The following is a 19,893-nucleotide window of genomic DNA, read 5'->3' as shown; positions in this document are numbered from 1 at the left end:
CTTCTTTGTATAGTTCTTTTTGTTTCTACTTGGTTGATTTCAGACCTAGGTTTGTGTATTTCCTGCTATCTACTCCTCTTGGGTGCATTTGCTTCTTTTTGTTATAGAGCTTTTAAGTGTGCTGTCAAGCTGCTAGTGTAAGCTCTTTCCAGTTCATTTTTGGAGGCACTCAGATCTATGAGATTTCCTCTTAGCACTACTTTCATTGTATCCCATAAGTTTTGTATGATATGACTTCATTTCCATTAAATTCTAAAAAGTCTTTAATTTCTTTCTTTATTTCTTCCTTGACCAAGTTATCATTGAGTAGAACATTGTTCAGCTTCCATGTGTATGTGGGCTATCCATTGTTTTTGTTGTTATTGAAGACCAGCCTTAGTCTGTGGTGATATGATAGTGTACATGGGATCATTTCAGTCTTCTTGTATCTGTTGAGGCCTGTTTTGTGACCAACTATATGGTCACTTTGGAGAAGGTACCATGAGGTGCTGAGAAGAAGGTATATTCTTTTGTTTTAGGATGAAATGTTCTATAGATATCTCTTAAATCCATTTGGTTTATAACTTCTGTTAGTTTCACTCTGTCTCTGCTTAGTTTGTGTTTCCATGATCTGTCCATTGATGAGAGTGGGGCATTGAAGTCTCCCAGTATTATTTTGTGAGGTTCAATGTGTGCTTTGAGCTTCAGTAAAGTTTTTTTAATCAATATGGGTGCACTTACAATTGGGTGATAGATGTTCAGAATTGAGAGTTCTTCTTGGAAGTTTTTCCTTTGAGGAGTATGAAGTGTTCTTCCTTATCTTTTTTGATAACATTTGTTTGAAAGTCAATTTTATTCAATAAAAGCTTGCTTCTTGGAACCATATGCTTGGAAACTTTTTTCCAGGCTTTTACTCTGAGGTAGTGTCTGTCTTTGTCACTGAGGTGGGTTTCCTGTATACAATGAAAGGCTAGATCCTGTTTACATATCCTGTCTGGAAAACAACACCCTTCACAATAATCACAAATAATATAAAATACCTTGGTGTGATCAAACCAAGCAAGTGAAAGATCTGTATGACAAGAACTTCAAGTTTCTGAAGAAAGAAATCAAAGATCTCAGAAGATGGAAAAGATCTCCCATGTTCATGATTGGCAAGATTAATATAGTAAAAGTAGCCATCTTGCCAAAAGCAATCTACTGACTCAATGCAATCCCCATCAAAAACTAACTCTATGCTTCACTGAGTTAGAAAGAGCAAATTCATTTGGAATAACCAAAAACCCAGGATAGCAAAAACTATTCTCAACAATAAAAGAACTTCTGGGAAAATCACCATGACTGACATCAAGCTGTGTTACAGAGCAATAAAAACTGTATGGTATTGGTACAGAGACAGGCAGGAAGGTCAGTGGAATACCCAGAAGACCCAGAAATGAACCCACACACCGATAGTCACTTGATCTTTGACAAAGAAGCTAAAACCATCCAATGGGGGGAAAGACAGCATTTTCAACAAATGGTGCTGGTTCAACCAGCGGTCAACTTGCAGAAGAATGCGAATTGATCCATTCTTTTATCCTTGTACAAAGCTCAAGTCCAAGTGGATCAAGGACCTCCACATAAAACTAGATACACTGAGACTAACAGAAGAGAAAGTGGGGAATAGCCTCGAACACATGAGCACAAGGAAAAAGGTCCCAAACAGAACACTAATGGCTTAAGCTCTAAGATCAATATTAGGCAAATGGGACTTCATAAAATTGCAAAGCTTCTGTAAGGTAAAGGACACTGTCAATAGGACAAAAGGACAACCAAGAGACTGGGAAAAGCTCTTTCCCAACCCTACATCCAATAGAGGGCTAATATCCAATATATATACAAAGAACTCAAGAAGTTAGACTCCAGAGAAACAAATAATCCTATTTAAAAATGGGGTACAGAGCTAAACAAAGAATTTTCAACTGAGGAATATTGACTGGCTGAGAAACACCTAAAGAAATGTTCAACATCCTTAGTCATCAGGGCAATGCAAATCAAAACAACCCTGAGATTCCACCTTACACTAATCAGAATGACTAAGATCAAAAACTCAAGTGACAGCAGATGCTGTCGAGGATGTGGAGAAAGAGGAACACTCCTTCATTGTTGGTGGGATTGCGAGCTGGTACAACCACTCTGGAGATCAGTCTGGCAGTTCCACAGAAAACTGGACATAGTACTATCTGAAGACCCAACTATACCACTCCAACATATAACAAGGACACATGCTCCACTATGTTCATAGCAGCCTTATTTATAATAACCAGAAGCTAGAAAGAACCCAGATGTCCTTTGACAGAGGAATAGATACAGAAAATGTGGTACATTTACACAATGTAGTACTACTCAGCTATTAAAAACAATGAATTCGTGAAATTCTTAGACGAATGGATGGAACTAGAAAATATAATCCTGAGTGAGGTAACTCAGTCACAAAAGAACACACATGGTATGCACTCACTGATAAGTGGATATTAATCAGAGCATGGAATACCCACAATACAACTCATGGACCATATGAAGCTCAGGAAAAAGGATGACCAAAGTGTGGGTGCTTTGCTCCTTCTTCGAAGGGGTAACAAAATACTCAGGGGACCAAATACAGAGACAAAGTGTGGAGCAGAGACTAAAGGAAAGACCATCCAGAGACTGCCCCACCTGGGTACCCATCCCACATACAGTCACCAAATGCAGACACTATTGTGGCTGTCAAGAAGTGCATGCTGACTGGAGCCTGATATAGCTGTCTACTGAGAGGATCTGCCAGAGCCTGACAAACACAGAGGGGGATGCTCACAGCCAAACATGGGACTGAGGATGGGGTCCCCAATGGAGTAGTTAGAGAAAGGACTGAAACAGCTGAAGGGGTTTGCAAGCCCATAGGAAGAACAACAATACCAACCAATCAGACTCCCCAGAGCTCCCAGGGACTAAACCACCAACCAAGGAGTACACATTGAGGGACCCATGGCTCTAGCCACATATGATGGTCTTGTTGGACATCAATGGGAGAAGAGGCCCTTGGTTCTGTAAAGGCTTGATGTCCCAGGCAATTTAAGGGCAGGGAGGCGGTAGAGGGTGGGTAGGTGGGGAACATCCTCATAGAAGCAGGGTAGAAGGAGAGAATAAGGAGTTTCGCAGGGGGACCAGGAAAGGGGATAACATTTGCATGTAAATAAAGAAAATATCCAATAAAAAATAAGGGAAAAAGAAAAAAAGAGAGAAATAAGGTTAAAAAGGAAAAAGAGGACTTTAATCTAGAAGGGAAGGTGGCCTTGGAGAAGAAAGAAGTGTGTGGAACCTATACTTAGGATGCACTGTATACATTCATGAAATTCTCAAAGTATAGAAATAGTTTAACAACAACACGAAGGTGCCTGCCAGCCACAGCCTTCTGGTGAACTCCCTCCAGTGCTGACCTATTCCCCCAGAGAAGTCACTGTGTTGACCAGAGCCACATCTGGACTTGAGGCTCCTCCTGTGGTAAGGACCACCAATATCTTCTCACCAGAGTGAGTAGATTGCCTTTTAGATGAGGCTTCTCTTCCCCTCTCCCTGTTTAGAAGCCTCCCAGCTGGAACCAGGCTCAGCTTGGCTTCCTTCTTTCTCTTCCTTCTCTTCTCTCTCTGTTCTCTGCTTTTCAGATGGATGTTCTCTCCTTCTGAAGGTCTCTCTCTCCCCCTCTCTCTCCCCCTCTCTCTCCCCCTCCCCCTCCTCCTCCCTCTCCCCCTCCCCCTCTCCCTCTCTCTCCCTATCCTTATCCCTATCCCTCTCCCTCTCCTCTCTCTCTCTCTCTCAAGGTTTTCCTCTCTTTCTTGAGTCCACTCTTTTTTTCTGATACCTTCCCATTCCAAGTCACACTGACAGTTTTTAGTCCTCCCTCTTATCTGGAATTCAGTAGGCAGTATTCTTCCACTTTGAACAATGAAATCCATTTTGGACTTCTAGCAACCTGAACAAAACAGTTATGCTGGGTTTGTTACTTTTATTTTCTTAGCCTGTTCTTGCACCTTGGGACAAATTAATTAACACACAGCTCATGAGTATTCTATTTCCTGTGTCCAGCCTTAGCAAAGGATAGATAACTAATGGAGCTCACATCTGGATGAAGTGGGTCTTTGTCCTAACATAAAATGTCAGCAGCAAAAGGTTGCAGTGCCTCCTGCCTGAAAACCTGTCACTATCCTATTTTTATGACAGATGGCCCAAGAACCCAAGAGATCATAATTTGGATTCTCAAATCATTGCCTCTAGATGCCTGTGAACCCACAGCAGGATGGGTGTGGCTGCTGCCTTCTTCTGTTTCTCGCTCATGAAAGTTCAGCATGGATTCACAGAGGCCACAAGGAAAACTCTTATCATAGCCTACATAGCACTCATTAAAAAAAAAAAAAAAAAACAGGATCAATAACTGCAGGGTTTATCATCATGGCCTCAACCATGTTTGTACAATCAGATATTGATGCTCAGCTCCAGACCAGCTTAGGCAGAGGAAGGGAATGGACATTCATTCACTGTCCATGTCTATTTCTTAATTCTGGAAAGAGAAATAAACATGAGCACATTTATGGTCATAAATATGCCTGGTAAATACTGGGTAAGCAGTGCCAGATTAAATGTCACTTGGAATTGAAACACTACTTGTGTGGGCTGGAGGGCGTGTATTGGAACTGGTTGGTTTTGTGTATTCTCTGTTGTAGCTCCTTGTCCTTTGTCAGCCTTCTCCTGTGTTCCATGTCCTTGTTTGTGTTGTTTGATTCCATTCTAGAAAATAAGCTGAACAAGACCAAAATAGCCTTGCCTTACATTGTTTCGTTCTGTGAGTTGGCATCCTAGTTTCATTTCCATTGCTGTGATAAAGCATTATGATAAAACAACATAGGGGTAAAACTTTTATTTGGCTTATATTTCTAGATTACAGGCCATCATTGCAGAAAAATCAAGGTGGCAGTAAGTTAGACATCTGGTTATGTCACATCCACAGTCAAGGGTTGAGAGAAGTGAATTAACTGCTTAGTACTCAGGTAGCTCCTTATACTCATGGAGTCCAGAAAGTGATAGCACCCACCTTCTAGCTGTATCTTCAGACATTTATTAAGGCAATCAAGACAATCACCCACAGATTTTTCATCCAGATTTTCCACCAGGATAACCCAATGAAGACAATTTCTCATTAATACTGTCTTTGCAAGTGACTCTATATTGTTCCAAACTGACTATCAGGGTCTCATCAGGTTGCCCATTTTGGCCTTGAACTCATGATTTTCTGCCTCGGTCTCCCCAGTCCTTGGATTACAGGCATGTGTGACCACATCAGGCTTACTGTCTGTGGTTTTAAAGTCCTTGCAATGTCAGTGGTTGTTAGTACTGTATTGTACTTGGGCTTTCTGTATGTACAAGTGGGATGTCTTTAGCTTTCTATCATGTTATTGCCTATAAGTTATGAGCTGTAGTTTGGCATCTCACTATGATGAATTAAGAGAACTTTTGGGGGCTGGAGAGATGGCTCAGTGGTTAAGAGCACCAACTGCTCTTCCAGAGGTCCTGAATTCAATTCCCAACAACCACATGGTGGCTCATAACCATCCGTAATGGGATCCATATGCCCTCTTCTGGTGTGTCTGGCGACAGCTACAGTGTACTCTCTATAGATAGATAGATAGATAGATAGATAGATAGATAGATAGATAGATAGATAGATAGATAGATAGATAGAAAGGTAGGTAGGTAGATAGATAGATAGATAGATAGATAGATAGATAGATAGATAGATAGATAGATAGAAAGGTAGGTAGGTAGATGGTTAGATATAATAAACAAACCTTTTAAAAAAGAAAAGAAAATTTTCACCCCTTTCTTATTTAGGAAGCCACTTAATTTGTGGAAGAACTTTCTATCCCTTGGAGACTTTAAGAACATATCTTTAAATGAGAGAGAGTATGTTTGTACCCTGTCTTAGCATAGGTTTGGAGATAATTTTTCCTCGAAGTCTTCTAATTTAATCTAAGAAAAAAATCTAACTATTGGTCTATTTAAGCTGTATATTTCATCCTGAAAATATTACCAGAACATTAATCCTGAACTATACCAAACAAGAAGCAAAAGAACTGAACACAACATGCATATATTAATTCATTGCTCCCTGATCTTCTGTGACTGATGTGAGCAGCTGCTTTGCAACCTGGAGTATTCAGTTTTGAATATTAAGCTTAAAATAGTATTCTCTCTGAATATGTTAACGAGTTACACATTCTTGCTATCTGCTATCATTTTTATTTTTCTTCCATGGGTCATTGGAGTGCCCTGAAATTTAGGAAAACAACTATAGGTACCTGTGTTTACATGTTTTTTTTTCTTATTTGATTTCTCTTAATTCTCAATAATTTGTACATTATCCACATCCTGTTTCAGGCAAATGGAATAGACTACTTCAAGAATCCTAATTTGAAATGTGCTTTATACTTATATTTATTCTTGAATAAATACAATCTATTCATTTTGACATTTTATAACATTTACAAATTTGATTATCTGGTGACTATGAAGTATCATATCAAACACACTAGAAAATAGTTACTTAGAAATTCCAACTGGGAGGAGCCAGAAAACCCCATGGTGAGGCAAAGATCATATTAGATAGAAAATATGTACACCAGAGTTTTGGAGCTAGGTGCAGAAATTGGCAGTCTTTGTAGAGAAGAAGCCAAGGATGCTAGCCTGGGCAGACAAGAAGCTTCATAAAGTAGAGAAATTACCTGGACAAACTACAGTTAAGTTTGTAACTCATCCAAGCAGTTCACCAGAAAACGTTCTAGGAAACAAATTGATTCAACAATGATTGTTATAAGTAAGGGCCTTTATGTCTGTAGATGGGCCAGTCTAAATTACTAATTTTTCCTAGCAGTGACCTTGTTCTTTCATTGTGTACCTGGCAATATTGAATAATAATGATTGATCAGGTTATCTGTCATCACATTGCGATTGCACAGAACTGTTCCTCACTGTCTTTAAATATTAACTGCCACCTGTGACCTATATTCAAGCTTCTGTCTCCCAGCATGTGGCCTTTAGGTAACATTATAAAATATCTGAGAGCCTGGCGTGGTGGCGCATGCCTATAATCCCAGCACTTGAGAGGCAGAGGCAGGCGGATTTCTGAGTTTGAGGCCAGCCTGGTCTACAAAGTGAGTTCCAGGACAGCCAGGGCTATACAGAGAAACCCTGTCTCAAAAAAAACAAAAAACAAAAAACAAAAAACAAAAAAAAACAAAAAAAAACAAAAAAAAAGGCCATTGACTTGTTTGAGTTAATTTTATACCCAGCTACTTCATTGATTGCCATATCCAGGGATCCATCCCATAATCAGCTTCCAAACGCTGACACCATTGCATACACTAGCAAGATTTTGCTGAAAGGACCCAGATATAGCTGTCTCTTGTGAGACTATGCCGGGGCCTAGCAAACACAGAAGTGGATGATCACAGTCAGCTATTGGATGGGTCACACGGCCCCCAATGGAGGAGATAGAGAAATTACCCAAGGAGCTAAAGGGAACTGCAACCCTATAGGTGGAACAACAATATGAACTAACCAGTACCCGGGAGCTCTTGTCTTTAGCTGCATATGTATCAAAAGATGGCCTAGTCGGCCATCACTGGAAAGAGAGGCCCATTGGACTTGCAAACTTTATTTGCCCCAGTACAGGGGAATGCCAGTGCCAAAAAGGGGGAGTGGGTGGGTAGGGGATTGTGGGGGTGGGTATGGGGGACTTTTGGGATAGCATTGGAAATGTAAACGAGGAAAATACCTAATTAAAAAAAACCCAAAAAAATATATATCTGAATAAGCAAAAACACAATGGTCAGAGAGACTGTTTTCTCTCATTTTGGTCCAGGTTCTCTTTGGGTCTAAATTGTGCTTTATATTTTAGGTTCCTGCATTTCCCTTCCTCAATGTTTTTCTCTTCTTAGATAAGTAACAGCAGTCCGATCATGGAGCATAGGTTTCATTTAGGACATACCAATCACATGACCATTGTTTGTGGTAAAGAGAATGGAAGCCTCTTTATATCATCAATGGACAAATCATTTTAAGCTGAATATTATACAAAAACTCATCGAGCTGGGCAAGAGGATACTCAGTGGCATAGCTTATGTTCTAGGATATGTTAGGCCCTTGATCCAACCACCAACACCATGAATAAAGCTACATTTTAAAAATTTGTACAAATTAAAATACTCAAGTAATGTAAATTCCTAGGAACTCTTAAACTTCTTTGCTTTATGTATGTTTCAGGTTTAGATTCAGTGGTCGTATCCTGGGCCTAGCTCTGATCCATCAGTACCTCCTGGACGCTTTCTTCACAAGACCCTTCTATAAGGGACTCCTGAAGCTGTAAGTGATTGTAGATGGTTCCATGTAGCCTGTCCGCAGGATGACAGTGCTGCCCTTCTGGCCTTTTCTGCCAATTTTATTTCAACCATTCCTATTAAGTTTAAATATATATATCTTGCATACATTTTAATGCAATAGAAAGGCATTTGTAGGTATAAGAAATTAGCAAACAGGCGTGGTGGTGAATGCATTTAATTCCAGCACTCAGAAGGCAGAGGCAGGCGGATTTCTGAGTTTGAGGCCAGCCTGGTCTACAGAGTGAGTTCCAGGACAGCCAGGGCTACACAAAGAAACCCTGTCTCAAAAAAGAAAAAGGAATTAGCAAAACCAAATGGACATTAATTCATTTATGTAGAAATCATAACATTGGGAACATTGTATTAAGCAGTTGAGTAGAATTGGTTTGTTTTTTAGGTACCTGTGAGTCAATAATTATTTCATGTTTATTATTGAAATTTTAGCAGTTTCTTTTCAAAAGGAAACTATTAAATAAATTAAAAGTATTCAATTACTGTTTCCTCAATACATTCAAAAGTCTCAAGTAATTGTGAAACCTATGATGCTTTATTGAGAAGCCAAACAATCATGTTTGGAATGGAGTATGGAAACCACATTTGTTTACTCAACTTTTCTTGCTGCCTTTGAATTCTCGCAGGCCATGTGATCTGAGTGACCTAGAATATTTGGATGAGGAATTCCACCAGAGTTTACAGTGGATGAAGGACAACAACATCACAGACATTCTAGATCTCACCTTCACTGTTAATGAAGAAGTTTTTGGACAGGTTTGTGTGGTGTGAACTTGGAAAAGACATTTTGTTGTTCACCGTGGTAAATGCATAGAATAAATCTTGACCATCTTAGAAAATTTAAAGTGTACACTTCAGTATTGTTAAATGTATTCATGTCATTTGGCATCCAATCTCTAGAATTTTTCTTCTTTCAAAACTGAAATTCTACCAATTAAAAACATCCTTAACTCTTCCTAAACCCTAACTCCTAGAAAATGCCATACAATTTCTATTTTTATGATTTTAAGCCTAGATCTTTCAAATAACTGTTTCTTTCACCTTGTGGTTATTGTGAATAATGTTGCTAACAAGAGTGGATTGGTTGGGCCCTACTGCTTGGATTATATACATATTACATGTATATTATCTAAAGTATAGGATGGCTGAATCATATGTTAATAGAATTTTATTTTTAAATTAGAAACAAAACTCTCACTGGTTCAAACCAAGGTCCTCTGTATGAGCAGCCAGTACTCTAACTGCTGAGCCATCTCTCCAGCCCCAGGAATTCTTTTTTAATAGCCCAGCCAGGGCATCTTCCTTATGTCTGTCACTGTGACATGGTTCTACACTATGCAGGAGTTTTGAAAATCAAACATAATCATGAATCAGAAAATATGTAAGGTAGACCATAAGATACAAGGTATTTCTGTATCTTCGAAACTACATAATAGTTCTTTCATTACATCCACTTAGTATTCCAGTATGCGTAGATCTTGACACTAAACCCAAAAATTTCCCATGTGTTTTCTATAAAAATTTATTAATGTAGTATTAAATCTGTTGGTCAAACAGGTATGAAACCCTCCATATCTGTTAATGATATCTAAATTGGTATAAATTTTCTTAGATATATTTTCCAGAGAAAAAGAGAATAAAGAATATATGTAGCATATAATATGTATATGTGCTTAAAAAAACACATGAAATATATTTTCATATTCTCGAGTACACAAAAAGATAGCTCACAGATCCTAGATCCTGGCTGATGAGTTTGTCTTTAAAAACATGAGTCCCTTTTTGAGTGAAGACCTCTCTGATTCTCTGTGCTTTGCATCGTAGCCACATTCACAGCCAGCTTAGAAAAACAAATCTTTCTACCCAAGTCTACTGTACTTCTTTTTAGGTATACAATAAGAATTTGCCACACAACAGCTGCAATTTGTTGCCTTAATTGAGATATATAAAGTCATCAAGTATCTGACTATAGTGTTGGGATATTTGGCTCCTTCCACCTTAAGGAACAACCCAGGCTATTTCTCATTTGTTTCCATTATACCCCTTGAGTTAAAGAAATATGTTTCTAGGACTGGAGAGGTGGCTCAGAGCTTAAGAGCACTGGCTACTCTTCCAGAGGTCCTGGGTTCAATACCCAGTAACCACGTGGTGGCTCACAAACATCAATAATGAGGTCTAGTGCCCTCTTCTGGTGCCCAGGCATACAGGCAGGCAGAACATTGTATACGTAATAAATACATAAGCCTTTTTTAAAAGAACAAAAGAAAGAAAGAAAGAAATGTTTCCTTTTTGTACAAAAATAAGTAAATAAATTGTAGCTCTTCTAAGTTGCTTAAGAATTTTCTTCAAACAACAGAAACTTTTTTTCAGTAAGTTCCGGGAAGTAAAACTGCCTTTTTTTGTGCTAAATAAAAATGTCTCCTCCTGTTTATTCGCAAGGTAACAGAAAGAGAGTTGAAGTCTGGAGGCGCCAACACGCAGGTGACTGAGAAAAACAAGAAGGAATACATAGAGAGGATGGTGAAGTGGCGTGTGGAGCGTGGTGTGGTACAGCAGACGGAGGCATTGCTCAGGGGTTTCTATGAGGTAAGACCCTGAGTGGACCAGGAAAGCAAGCCATAGCCCCTGGGCTTTGCGGTAGAGCCTGCACCTCTCCTGGAGGCTAAAGAAGGAGCAGAGAGAAGGAAGAATGAGAAGCAAGGTTTACAGTCTCCTACCCAGAGGGTATGGAACATCTAGCTGGACTGGCCGGATGAAGGACCAGACTTCTCTAGGAATGAATACCAGTCCAGTACGAAGTTGAAATATTCTCAAATAAATTGTAATTGACTTGGCCCTGTTGTGCCAGGTGACGAAGCATACAGTATTTCTTGTGTAGCTATATGGATATGACATTTCCTCCAGTCCACTTTAACAAGAAAAGCCAAGCAGACGGACTGAAGGGTGGTAGCGACTCCTCCTGGGTGTCAGGGTTGTTTTTGTTTTGTTTTGTCTTTTGTGGTTTGGGTTTTTTTTGTTTTGTTTTTTTAATTGGATATTTTCTTTATTTACATTTAAAATGTTTTCCCCTTTCCAGGTCTCCCATTTAGAAACCCCCTATTTTATCCCCCTTACCCCTACCTCTATAAGAATGTTCCCCTATCCACCCACCCTCTCCCATCCTCCTGCCCTGGCATTCTCCTACACTGGGGCATCAAAAACCCTCAGGCCCAACGGCCTCACCTCCCACTGATGACCAACAAGGCCATCCTCTACCACATATGTGGCCAGGGCCATGGGTGGCTCCATGTGTATACTTGGTTGGTGGTCCAGTCCCTGGGAGCTCAAAGGTCTGACCTGTTGACACTGTTGCTCCCTCCACGGGGCTGCAAACCCCCTTAGCTCCTTCAGACCCTTCTCCAACTCCTCCATAGGGGACCCGCGAGCTCAGTCCAATGGTTGGCTGTGAGCTTCTTCGTCTGTATTTGTCAGGCTCTGGCAGAGCCTCTCAGGATATATCAGGCTTCCATCAGCAAGCACTTCCCGGCATACACAATGGCATCTGGATTTGGTGGCTGTATATGTGGAGGGTGGAGCAGTCTCTGGATGGCCTTTCCTTCAGTCTCTGCTCCATACTTTGTCTCCATATTTCCTCCTGTGAGTATTTTGTTCACCCTTATAAAAAGCACTAAAGCATCCATGTTTTGATCTTCCTTCATCTTAGGCTTCATCTGGTCTGTGAATTGAATCTTGGGTATTCCGAACTTTTGGGCTACTATCCACTTATCAGTGAGTGCACATCATGTGTGTCCTTTTGTGACTGTGTTACCTCACTCAGGTGATATTTTCTAGTTACATCCATTTCCCTGTGAATTTCACAAAGTCATTGTTTTTAATAGCTGAGTAGTACTACATTATGTAAATGTACTACACTTTATGTATCCATTCCTCTGTTGAGGGACATCTGGGTTCTTTCCAGCTTCTGGCTATTATAAAGAAGGCTGCTATGAACATAGTGGAGCATGTGTCCTTGTTATATGTTGGAGCATCTGCTGGGTATATGCCCAGGAGTGGTATAGCTGGATCCTCAAATAGTACTATGTCCATTTTTCTGAGGACCTACCAGACTGATTTCCAGAGTGGTTGTACCAGCTTGCAATCCCACCAGGAGTGTTCCTCTTTCTCCACATCCTTCCTAGCATCTGCCCTCACCTGAGTTTCTGCTTTTAGCCATTCTGACTGATGTGGGGTAGAATCTTACGGTTGTTTTGATTTGCATTTCCCTGATAACTAAGGATGTTGAACATTTCTTTAGGTGCTTATTGGCCATTTGATATTCCTCAGTTGAGAATTCTTTAATTCTGTTCCCCATTTTTAAATAGGGTTATTTGGTTCTCTGGAGTCTAACTTCTTGACTCTGCATATATTGGATATTAGTCCTCTATTGGCTGTAGGATTGGTAAAATCTTTTCCCGATCTGTTGGTTGCCATTTTGTCCTATTGACAGTGTCCTTTGCCTTACAGAAACTGTGCAGTTTTATGAGGTCCCATGTGTCAATTCTTGATCTTAGAGCATAAGGCATTGGTGTTCTGTTCAGGAACTTTTCCCCTGTGCCCATGTATTCAAGAGTTTTCCCCACTTTCTCTTCTACTAGATTAAGTTTATCTGGTTTTATGTGGGGGTCCTTGATCCACTTAGACTTGAGCTTTGTACAAGGAGATAAGACTGGATCAATTTGCATTCTTCTACATGCTGACCGCCAGTTGAGCCAGCACCATTTGTTGAAAATGCTGTCTTTTTTCTACTGGATGGTTTTAGCTCCTTTGTCAAAGATCAAGTGACCATAGGTGTATGGTTTCATTGCTGGGTCTTCAATTCTATTCCATTGATCTACCTGCCTATCTCAGTACTAATACTATGCACTTTTTATCACTATTGCTCTGTAGTACAGCGTGAGGTCACAGATGGTGATTCCCCCAGAAGTTCTTTTATTGTTAAAAAAAGTTTTCAATATCCTGGATTTTTGTTATTTATTCCAGTTGAATTTGAGAGTTGCTCTTTCTAACTCTATGAAGAATTGAATTGGAATTTTGATGGGGATTGCATTGAATCTGTAGATTGCTTTTGGCAAGATAGCTATTTTTACAATGTTGATCTTGCCAATCCATGAGCATGGGAGATCTTTCCATCTTCTGAGGTCTTGTCCAATTTCTTTCTTCAGAGACTTGAAGTTCTTCTCATACAGATCTTTCATTTGTTTGGTTAGAGTCACATCAAGATACTTTATATTCTTTGTGGCTATTATAAAGGGTGTCATTTCCCTAGTTTATTTCTCAGCCTGTTTATCCTTTGAGTATAGAAAGGCTACTGATTTGTTTGAGTTAATTTTATATCCAGCCACTTTGCTGAAGTCGTTTATCAGGTTTAAGAGTTCTATTGTACAATTTGTGAGGTCACTTAAGTATCATATGTAAATGATATTTTTACTTCATCCTTTCCAATTTGTATCCCTTTGACCTCCTTTTGTTGTATAATTGCTCTAGATAGAATTTGAAGTACTATACTGAATTGATAAAGACAAAGTGGGCAGCCTTGTCTAGTCCCTGATTTTAGTGGGATTGCGTCAAGTTTCTCTCCATTTAGTTGATGTTGGGTACTGGTTTACTGTAGATTGCTTTTACTATGTTTAGGTATGGGCTTTGAGTTCCTGACCTTTCCAAGACTTTTAACATGAAGGGATGTTGAATTTTGTCAAATTATTTCTCAGCATCTAATGAGATGATCATGTTTTTTTTTCTTTTGGGTTTGTTTATGTAGTGAATTATGTTGGTGGATTTCCATATATTGAACCACCCCTGCATCCCTAGTATGAAGCCTACTTGATTGTGGTAAATGATCCTTTTGTTTTCTTGGATTAGGTTTGCAAGAATTTTATTGAGTATTTTTGTATTAATATTCACAAGGGAAATTGGTCTGAAGTTCTCTTTCTTTGGTGGGTCTTTGTGTGGTTTGGTATCAGCATAACTGTGGCTTCATAGAATGAATATGGTAGTGTTCCTACTGTTTCTATTTTGTGTTATTGTTTAAAGAGTATTGGTATTAGATCTTCTTTGAAGGACTGATAGAATTCTACACTAAATCTATCTGGTCCCAGGCTTTTTTTGGCTGGGAGACTTTTAATTCTTCTATTTCTTTAGAGGTTATAGGACTGTATACATGGTTTATCTGATCCTGTTTGAACTTTGGTATTTGGTATCTGTCTAGAAAATTGTCCATGTCTTCCAGATGTTGCAGTTTTGTTGAGTATAGGGTTTTATACTAGGATCTGATAATTATTTTAACTTCCTCCATTTCCATTGCAATGTCTCCCTTTTCATTTCTGATTTTATTAATTTGGATACTGTCTCTGTGCCCTCTGGTTAGTCTGGTTTATCTATTTTGTTTATTTTCTCAAAGAACCAGCTCCTGGTTTTGTTGATTCTTTGTATAGTTCTTTTTGTTTCTACTTGGTTGATTTCAGCCCTGAGTTTGATTATTTCCTTCCATCTACTCCTCTTGGGTGTATTTGCTTCCTTTTATTCTAGAGCTTTCAGATGTGCTTTCAAGGTGCTAGTGTTTGCTCTCTCCAGGTTCTTTTTGGAGGCACTCAGATCTATGAGTTTTCCTCTTAGCACTGCTTTCATTGTGTCCCACAAGTTTCGGCATGATATGCCTTCATTTTTATTAAATTCTAAAAAGTCTTTAATTTTTTTTATTTCTTCCTTGACCAAGTTATCATTGAGTAGAGCTTCCATGTGTATGTGGGCTTTCTGTTGTTTTTGTTACTATTGAAGTCCAGCCTTAATCCATAGTGATTTGATAGGAGGCATGGGATTATTTCAATCTTCTTGTATCTGTTGAGGTCTGATTTGTGACAGATTATATGGTCAGTTTTGGAGAAGATACCATGATATGCTGAGAAGAAGGTATATTCTTTTGATTTAGGATGAAATTTTCTATAAATATCCGTTAAATCCATTTGGTCCACAACTTGTTAGTTTCACTGTGTCTCTGTTTACTTTGTGTTTCCATGATCTGTCCATTGATGAGAGTGGGGTGTTGAAGTCTTCCACTATTATTGTGTGAGGTGCAATGTTTGCTTTGAGCTTTAGTTAGATTTCTTTTATGAATGTGAGAGACCTTGTATTTGGAGCATAGATGTGCGGAATTCAAAGTTCTTCTTGGAAGATTTTTCTTTTGATGAGTATGAAGTGTCTTTCCTCATCTTTTTTGATGACTTTTGATTGAAAGTCAATTTTATCTAGTATTAGAATGGCTACTCCAGCTTATTTCTTGGGACCATTTGCTTGGAAAATAGTTTTCTAGCCCTTTATTCTGAAGTAATGTTTTTCTTTGACACCAAGGTATGTTTCCTGTATGCAGCAAAATTCTGAGTCCTGTTTACATATCCAGTCTTTTATTCTGTCTTTTTATTGGGGAATTGAGTCCACTGTTATGAAGAGATATTATGGAATAGTGATTGTTGCTTCCTGTTATTTTTATGTTTGTGTGGCTATCTTTTTTGGGGGGTTGTTGAAAGATTACTTTCTTGGTTTTCCTTGGGTGTAGTTTTTCTTCTTGTGTTGGCATTTTCCATCTATTATCCTTTGTAGATCTGGATTTGTGAAAAGATTTGTTTTGGATTTGTTTTGTCATAGTATATCTTGGTTTCTCCATCTATGGTAATTGAGAGTTTTGCTGAGTATATAGTAGTCTGGGCTGGCAATTGTGTTCTCTTAGGGTATGTATGAGATCTGCCCAGGATCTTCTAGCTTTCATAGACTCTGGTGAGAAGTCTGGTGTAATTCTGATAAGCCTGCCTTTATAAGTTACTTGACCTTTTTCCCTTACTGCTTTTAATATTCTTTCTTTTTGTGTGTGCATTTGGTGTTTTGACTATTATGTGACAGGGGGAATTTCTTTTCTGGTCCAATCTATTTGGAGTTCTGTAGGCTTCTTGTATGTTTATGGGTATTTATTTCTTTAGGTTAGGGATATTTTCTTCTATAGCTTTGTTGAAAATATTTACTAGCCTTTTAAGTTGGGAATCTTCACTCTCTTCTATACCCATTATCCTTAAGTTTGGTCTTCTCATTGTGTCCTGGATTTCCTGGATGTTTTGGGTTAGGAGCTTTTTGCATTTTGCATTTTCTTTGACTATTGTGTCAATGTTTTCTATGGTATCTTCTGCACCTGGAATTCTCTCTTCTATCTCTTGTATTCTGTTGGTAATGCTCACATCTATGACTCCTGGTCTCTTCCTGGGTTTTATCTCTCCAGGGTTGTCTCTCTTTGTGATTTCTTTATTGTTTCTATTTCCATTTTTAGATCCTGGATGGTTTTGTTCAATTCCTTCACCTGTTTGGTTGTGTTTTTCTGTAATTCTTTAAGGGAGTTTTGTGTTTCCTCTTTAAGGTCTTCTATCTGTTTACCTGTGTTCTCTTCTATTTCTTTAAGGGAGTTATTTATGTCCTTCTTAAAGTCCTCTATCATCAGCATGAGATGTAATTTTAAATCAGAGTCTTGCTTTTCTGGTGTGTTCGGGTATCCAGGGCTCGCTGTGCTGGGAGAACTGGATTCTGATGATGCCAAATATCCTTGGATTCTGTTGTTTATGTTCTTGCCTTGGCCTCTAGCCATCTAGTTATCCCTGGTGTTAGCTGGTCTTGTTGTCTCGGACTGTGGCTTTTCCCACCTACAAAACTCTGTTTCAGTACTCCTAGGAAACCAGTTCTCTTAGGAGGAATTTGGGTATAAAGAGTTGTGGTACAGGGTCAGCCCTGGAGTGCAGACAGAAAACAAAAACTGGGCAGTGGTGGCGCATGCCACCACTAATCCCAGAACTTGGCAGGTGGATTTCTGAGTTTGAGGCCAGCCTATTCTACAGAGTGAGTCCAAGACAGCCAGGGCTATACAGAGAAACTCTGTCTCAAAAAAAAAAAAAAGAAAGAAAGAGAGAGAGAGAGAGAGAGAGAGAGAGAGAGAGAGAGAGAGAAGAAAAGAAAGAAAGAAAGAAAGAAAGAAAGAAAGAAAGAAAGAAAGAAAGAAAGAAAGAAAGAAAGAAAAAAGAAAAGACCGAAAGCAGCAGCTGGGCATGGTGGCACATGCCTTTAATCCCAGCACTCTGGAGGCAGAGGCAGGCGAATTTCTGAGTTCGAGACCAGCCTGGTCTACAAAGTGAGTTCCAGGACAGCCAGGGATATACAGAGAAACCCTGTCTCAAAAATAAATAAATAAATAAATAAATAAATAAATAAATAAATAAATAACAAAAAAACAAAAAACAAAAAAAGAAAAAGAAAAAAGACAGAAAACAGAAGGATCCTGTCCCCAGCTGTTCCTTGGTCCCTGTGTCCTGATGGCTCTGAGTGGGTCCCTCTTGGACCAGGAATTCATAGAAAAGCGGTGGTCTTACCTGTGCTCGCAGGTGTGTTGGCTCTCCTGGGAGACCAGCTCTCTCCTGGTGGTATTTGTATATGTAGTGCTGTGGCACAGGATCAGCTCTGGGTGCAGATGGAAACCAGAAGACTTCTGTCCCAGGCTGCTTCTTGGTTCCTGTGGCCTGAGGGTTGGGGGAGGGTCCCTATGAGCAGCAGTCATGGTTTTACCTGTGCTCACAGGCATGTCCACACTACTGAGAGGCTAGCTGTCTCCTGGCGCTATTTGGGTATGGAGCCTATGGCACAGGATCAGCTCTGGGTGCAGACGGAAACCTGGGTGTCAGTTTTATCTCTGTCCTGTCATCATGTTGAGCAGTGATTTTAGAAGGCAAGGCATCTGCTAAACTTCCCAGGCCCAAAAATGATGCCTCTATAGTTCAATTTAGAAATTTAGAAGTTCATTTTCTAATTTATTGTCCACCACTAGTCTAAAACAGGTAGCAGTGGAGACATTCAGTTGACCTGGGCTGGCACATCTGACAGAAGATGTAAAGCCATAGCACAGAGCTGTAACCAATGGGTCCTTCCCAATCCTTAGAGAGGAGAACAAGGAAATGAGGGGGAGGGGAAGGAGTAAAGGAAGGTGACTACAAGAAAAAAATAATGTCATGGGAAGGACATGCAATGTTATTTGGAAACTTAAGTGTGACTTCAGAAAATCAAGTCAGAATTGTTTATGAAACTGCTCTCAGGAAAGACCTGAAATGGTAAGACATGGGATTTCCCTTCTGTTCCCAGCCCACTAAGGATTGTATTCTAAAATGGCTCAAACTACTATTGTGGCTTCTATAGGAAAAAAAAAAAAGCAAATACCAAGGCTCTTGTAAGCATCAGGAATTGAGTTATCATAATCTTAGAGGCTGGGCAGTCCAACATCAAGACAGTGGCAGATTCAGTGTGTGATAAGGGCCAGCAGCTTCATGGGTACCGGCTTCTTGCCTAAATTCAGTGAGAAATACAAGGATCGTGTGCTTCTCTCAGGGCACTAACCCTGTGCTTTATGACCTAATTATATTTAATTAGATCTTTTATTTTCTTTTACATAACATTTTTATAATTATTTGGGAATGTCACATCATGAACCCCAATCACATTCACTTTCCAGTCCTCCCAAGTTCCTCCTCCTACCTCTAATTGCCTCTTTTAATTAATTATTTTATTTATATACATCCCAAATGTTGCTCCAACTCCCAGTACCCACTCCCAGAGTTCTTCACCCCATCCCCCCTTCCCTGGGGCATCAAGTCTTGCATGGCTGTCCTTTGAGAAGCTCTACCAGCAGCTTGACTGAGACAGATGCAGATACTTACAGCCAACTATTGGACTGAAGTCGGGACCCATATAGAAGAGTTAGGGGAAGGATTGAAGGAACTGAAAGTGGATGGTAACCCCACAGGAAGACCAACACTGTCAACTAACCTGGACCCCTGGAAGCTCCCAGAGACTAAACTACCAATCAAAGAACATACACAGGCTAGTCTGAGACCTCAGGCACATATGTAGCAGAAGACTGCCTTGTCTGGCCTTTGTGGGAGAGGATGCACCTAATTGCCTCATTTTAAAAATTATCTTGAGATTATAATACAGTTACATATTTAAGGCTCCAGAGCTGGGGATAAAGATTATAACATGCAAGTAGAATGGAAGACATATGTATTCAGACCGCTGCTATGATATTAAATTTTAAAATGACCCCGTATTTGAAATAGATGATTTATAAATGATAGTCACTTTCCCAATCTGATAGAGAACAATAGTAATCATGGATTTGTGGTGTGTGTGTGTGTGGTGTGTGTGTGTGTGTGTATGTGTGTGTGTGTTTGTGTGTGTGTGCTGCAACTGTCTTTCAGGTTGTAGACTCAAGGCTCGTCTCAGTGTTTGATGCGAGGGAACTGGAGCTGGTGATCGCTGGAACTGCTGAAATCGACCTGAATGACTGGAGGAATAACACAGAGTACCGGGGAGGTGAGCTAGCAGTCCTTTTGATAAT

The 19,893-nt window shown here is 39.6% G+C and overlaps 1 protein-coding gene across 12 annotated transcripts in view; it reads left to right on the top strand.

The window, feature by feature from the left end:
- Hecw1 (HECT, C2 and WW domain containing E3 ubiquitin protein ligase 1) overlaps positions 1-19,893 on the top strand; it is a 296,852-nt gene that overhangs the window by 266,531 nt on the left and 10,428 nt on the right. For all 12 annotated transcript variants that reach the window (XM_006516816.4, XM_006516813.4, XM_006516815.4 and 9 more), the window contains 4 exons: positions 8,317-8,415; positions 9,071-9,200; positions 10,884-11,030; positions 19,754-19,868. In XM_006516816.4, the coding sequence (XP_006516879.1) occupies positions 8,317-8,415; positions 9,071-9,200; positions 10,884-11,030; positions 19,754-19,868 (491 nt within the window). The remainder of the gene's footprint in view (positions 1-8,316; positions 8,416-9,070; positions 9,201-10,883; positions 11,031-19,753; positions 19,869-19,893) is intronic.

The sequence above is a fragment of the Mus musculus genome, chromosome 13, assembly GCF_000001635.26.
Source record: "Mus musculus strain C57BL/6J chromosome 13, GRCm38.p6 C57BL/6J".
NCBI classification, from domain to species: Eukaryota; Metazoa; Chordata; class Mammalia; order Rodentia; family Muridae; genus Mus; species Mus musculus.
This window is presented reverse-complemented; position numbering and strand designations above follow the sequence as displayed.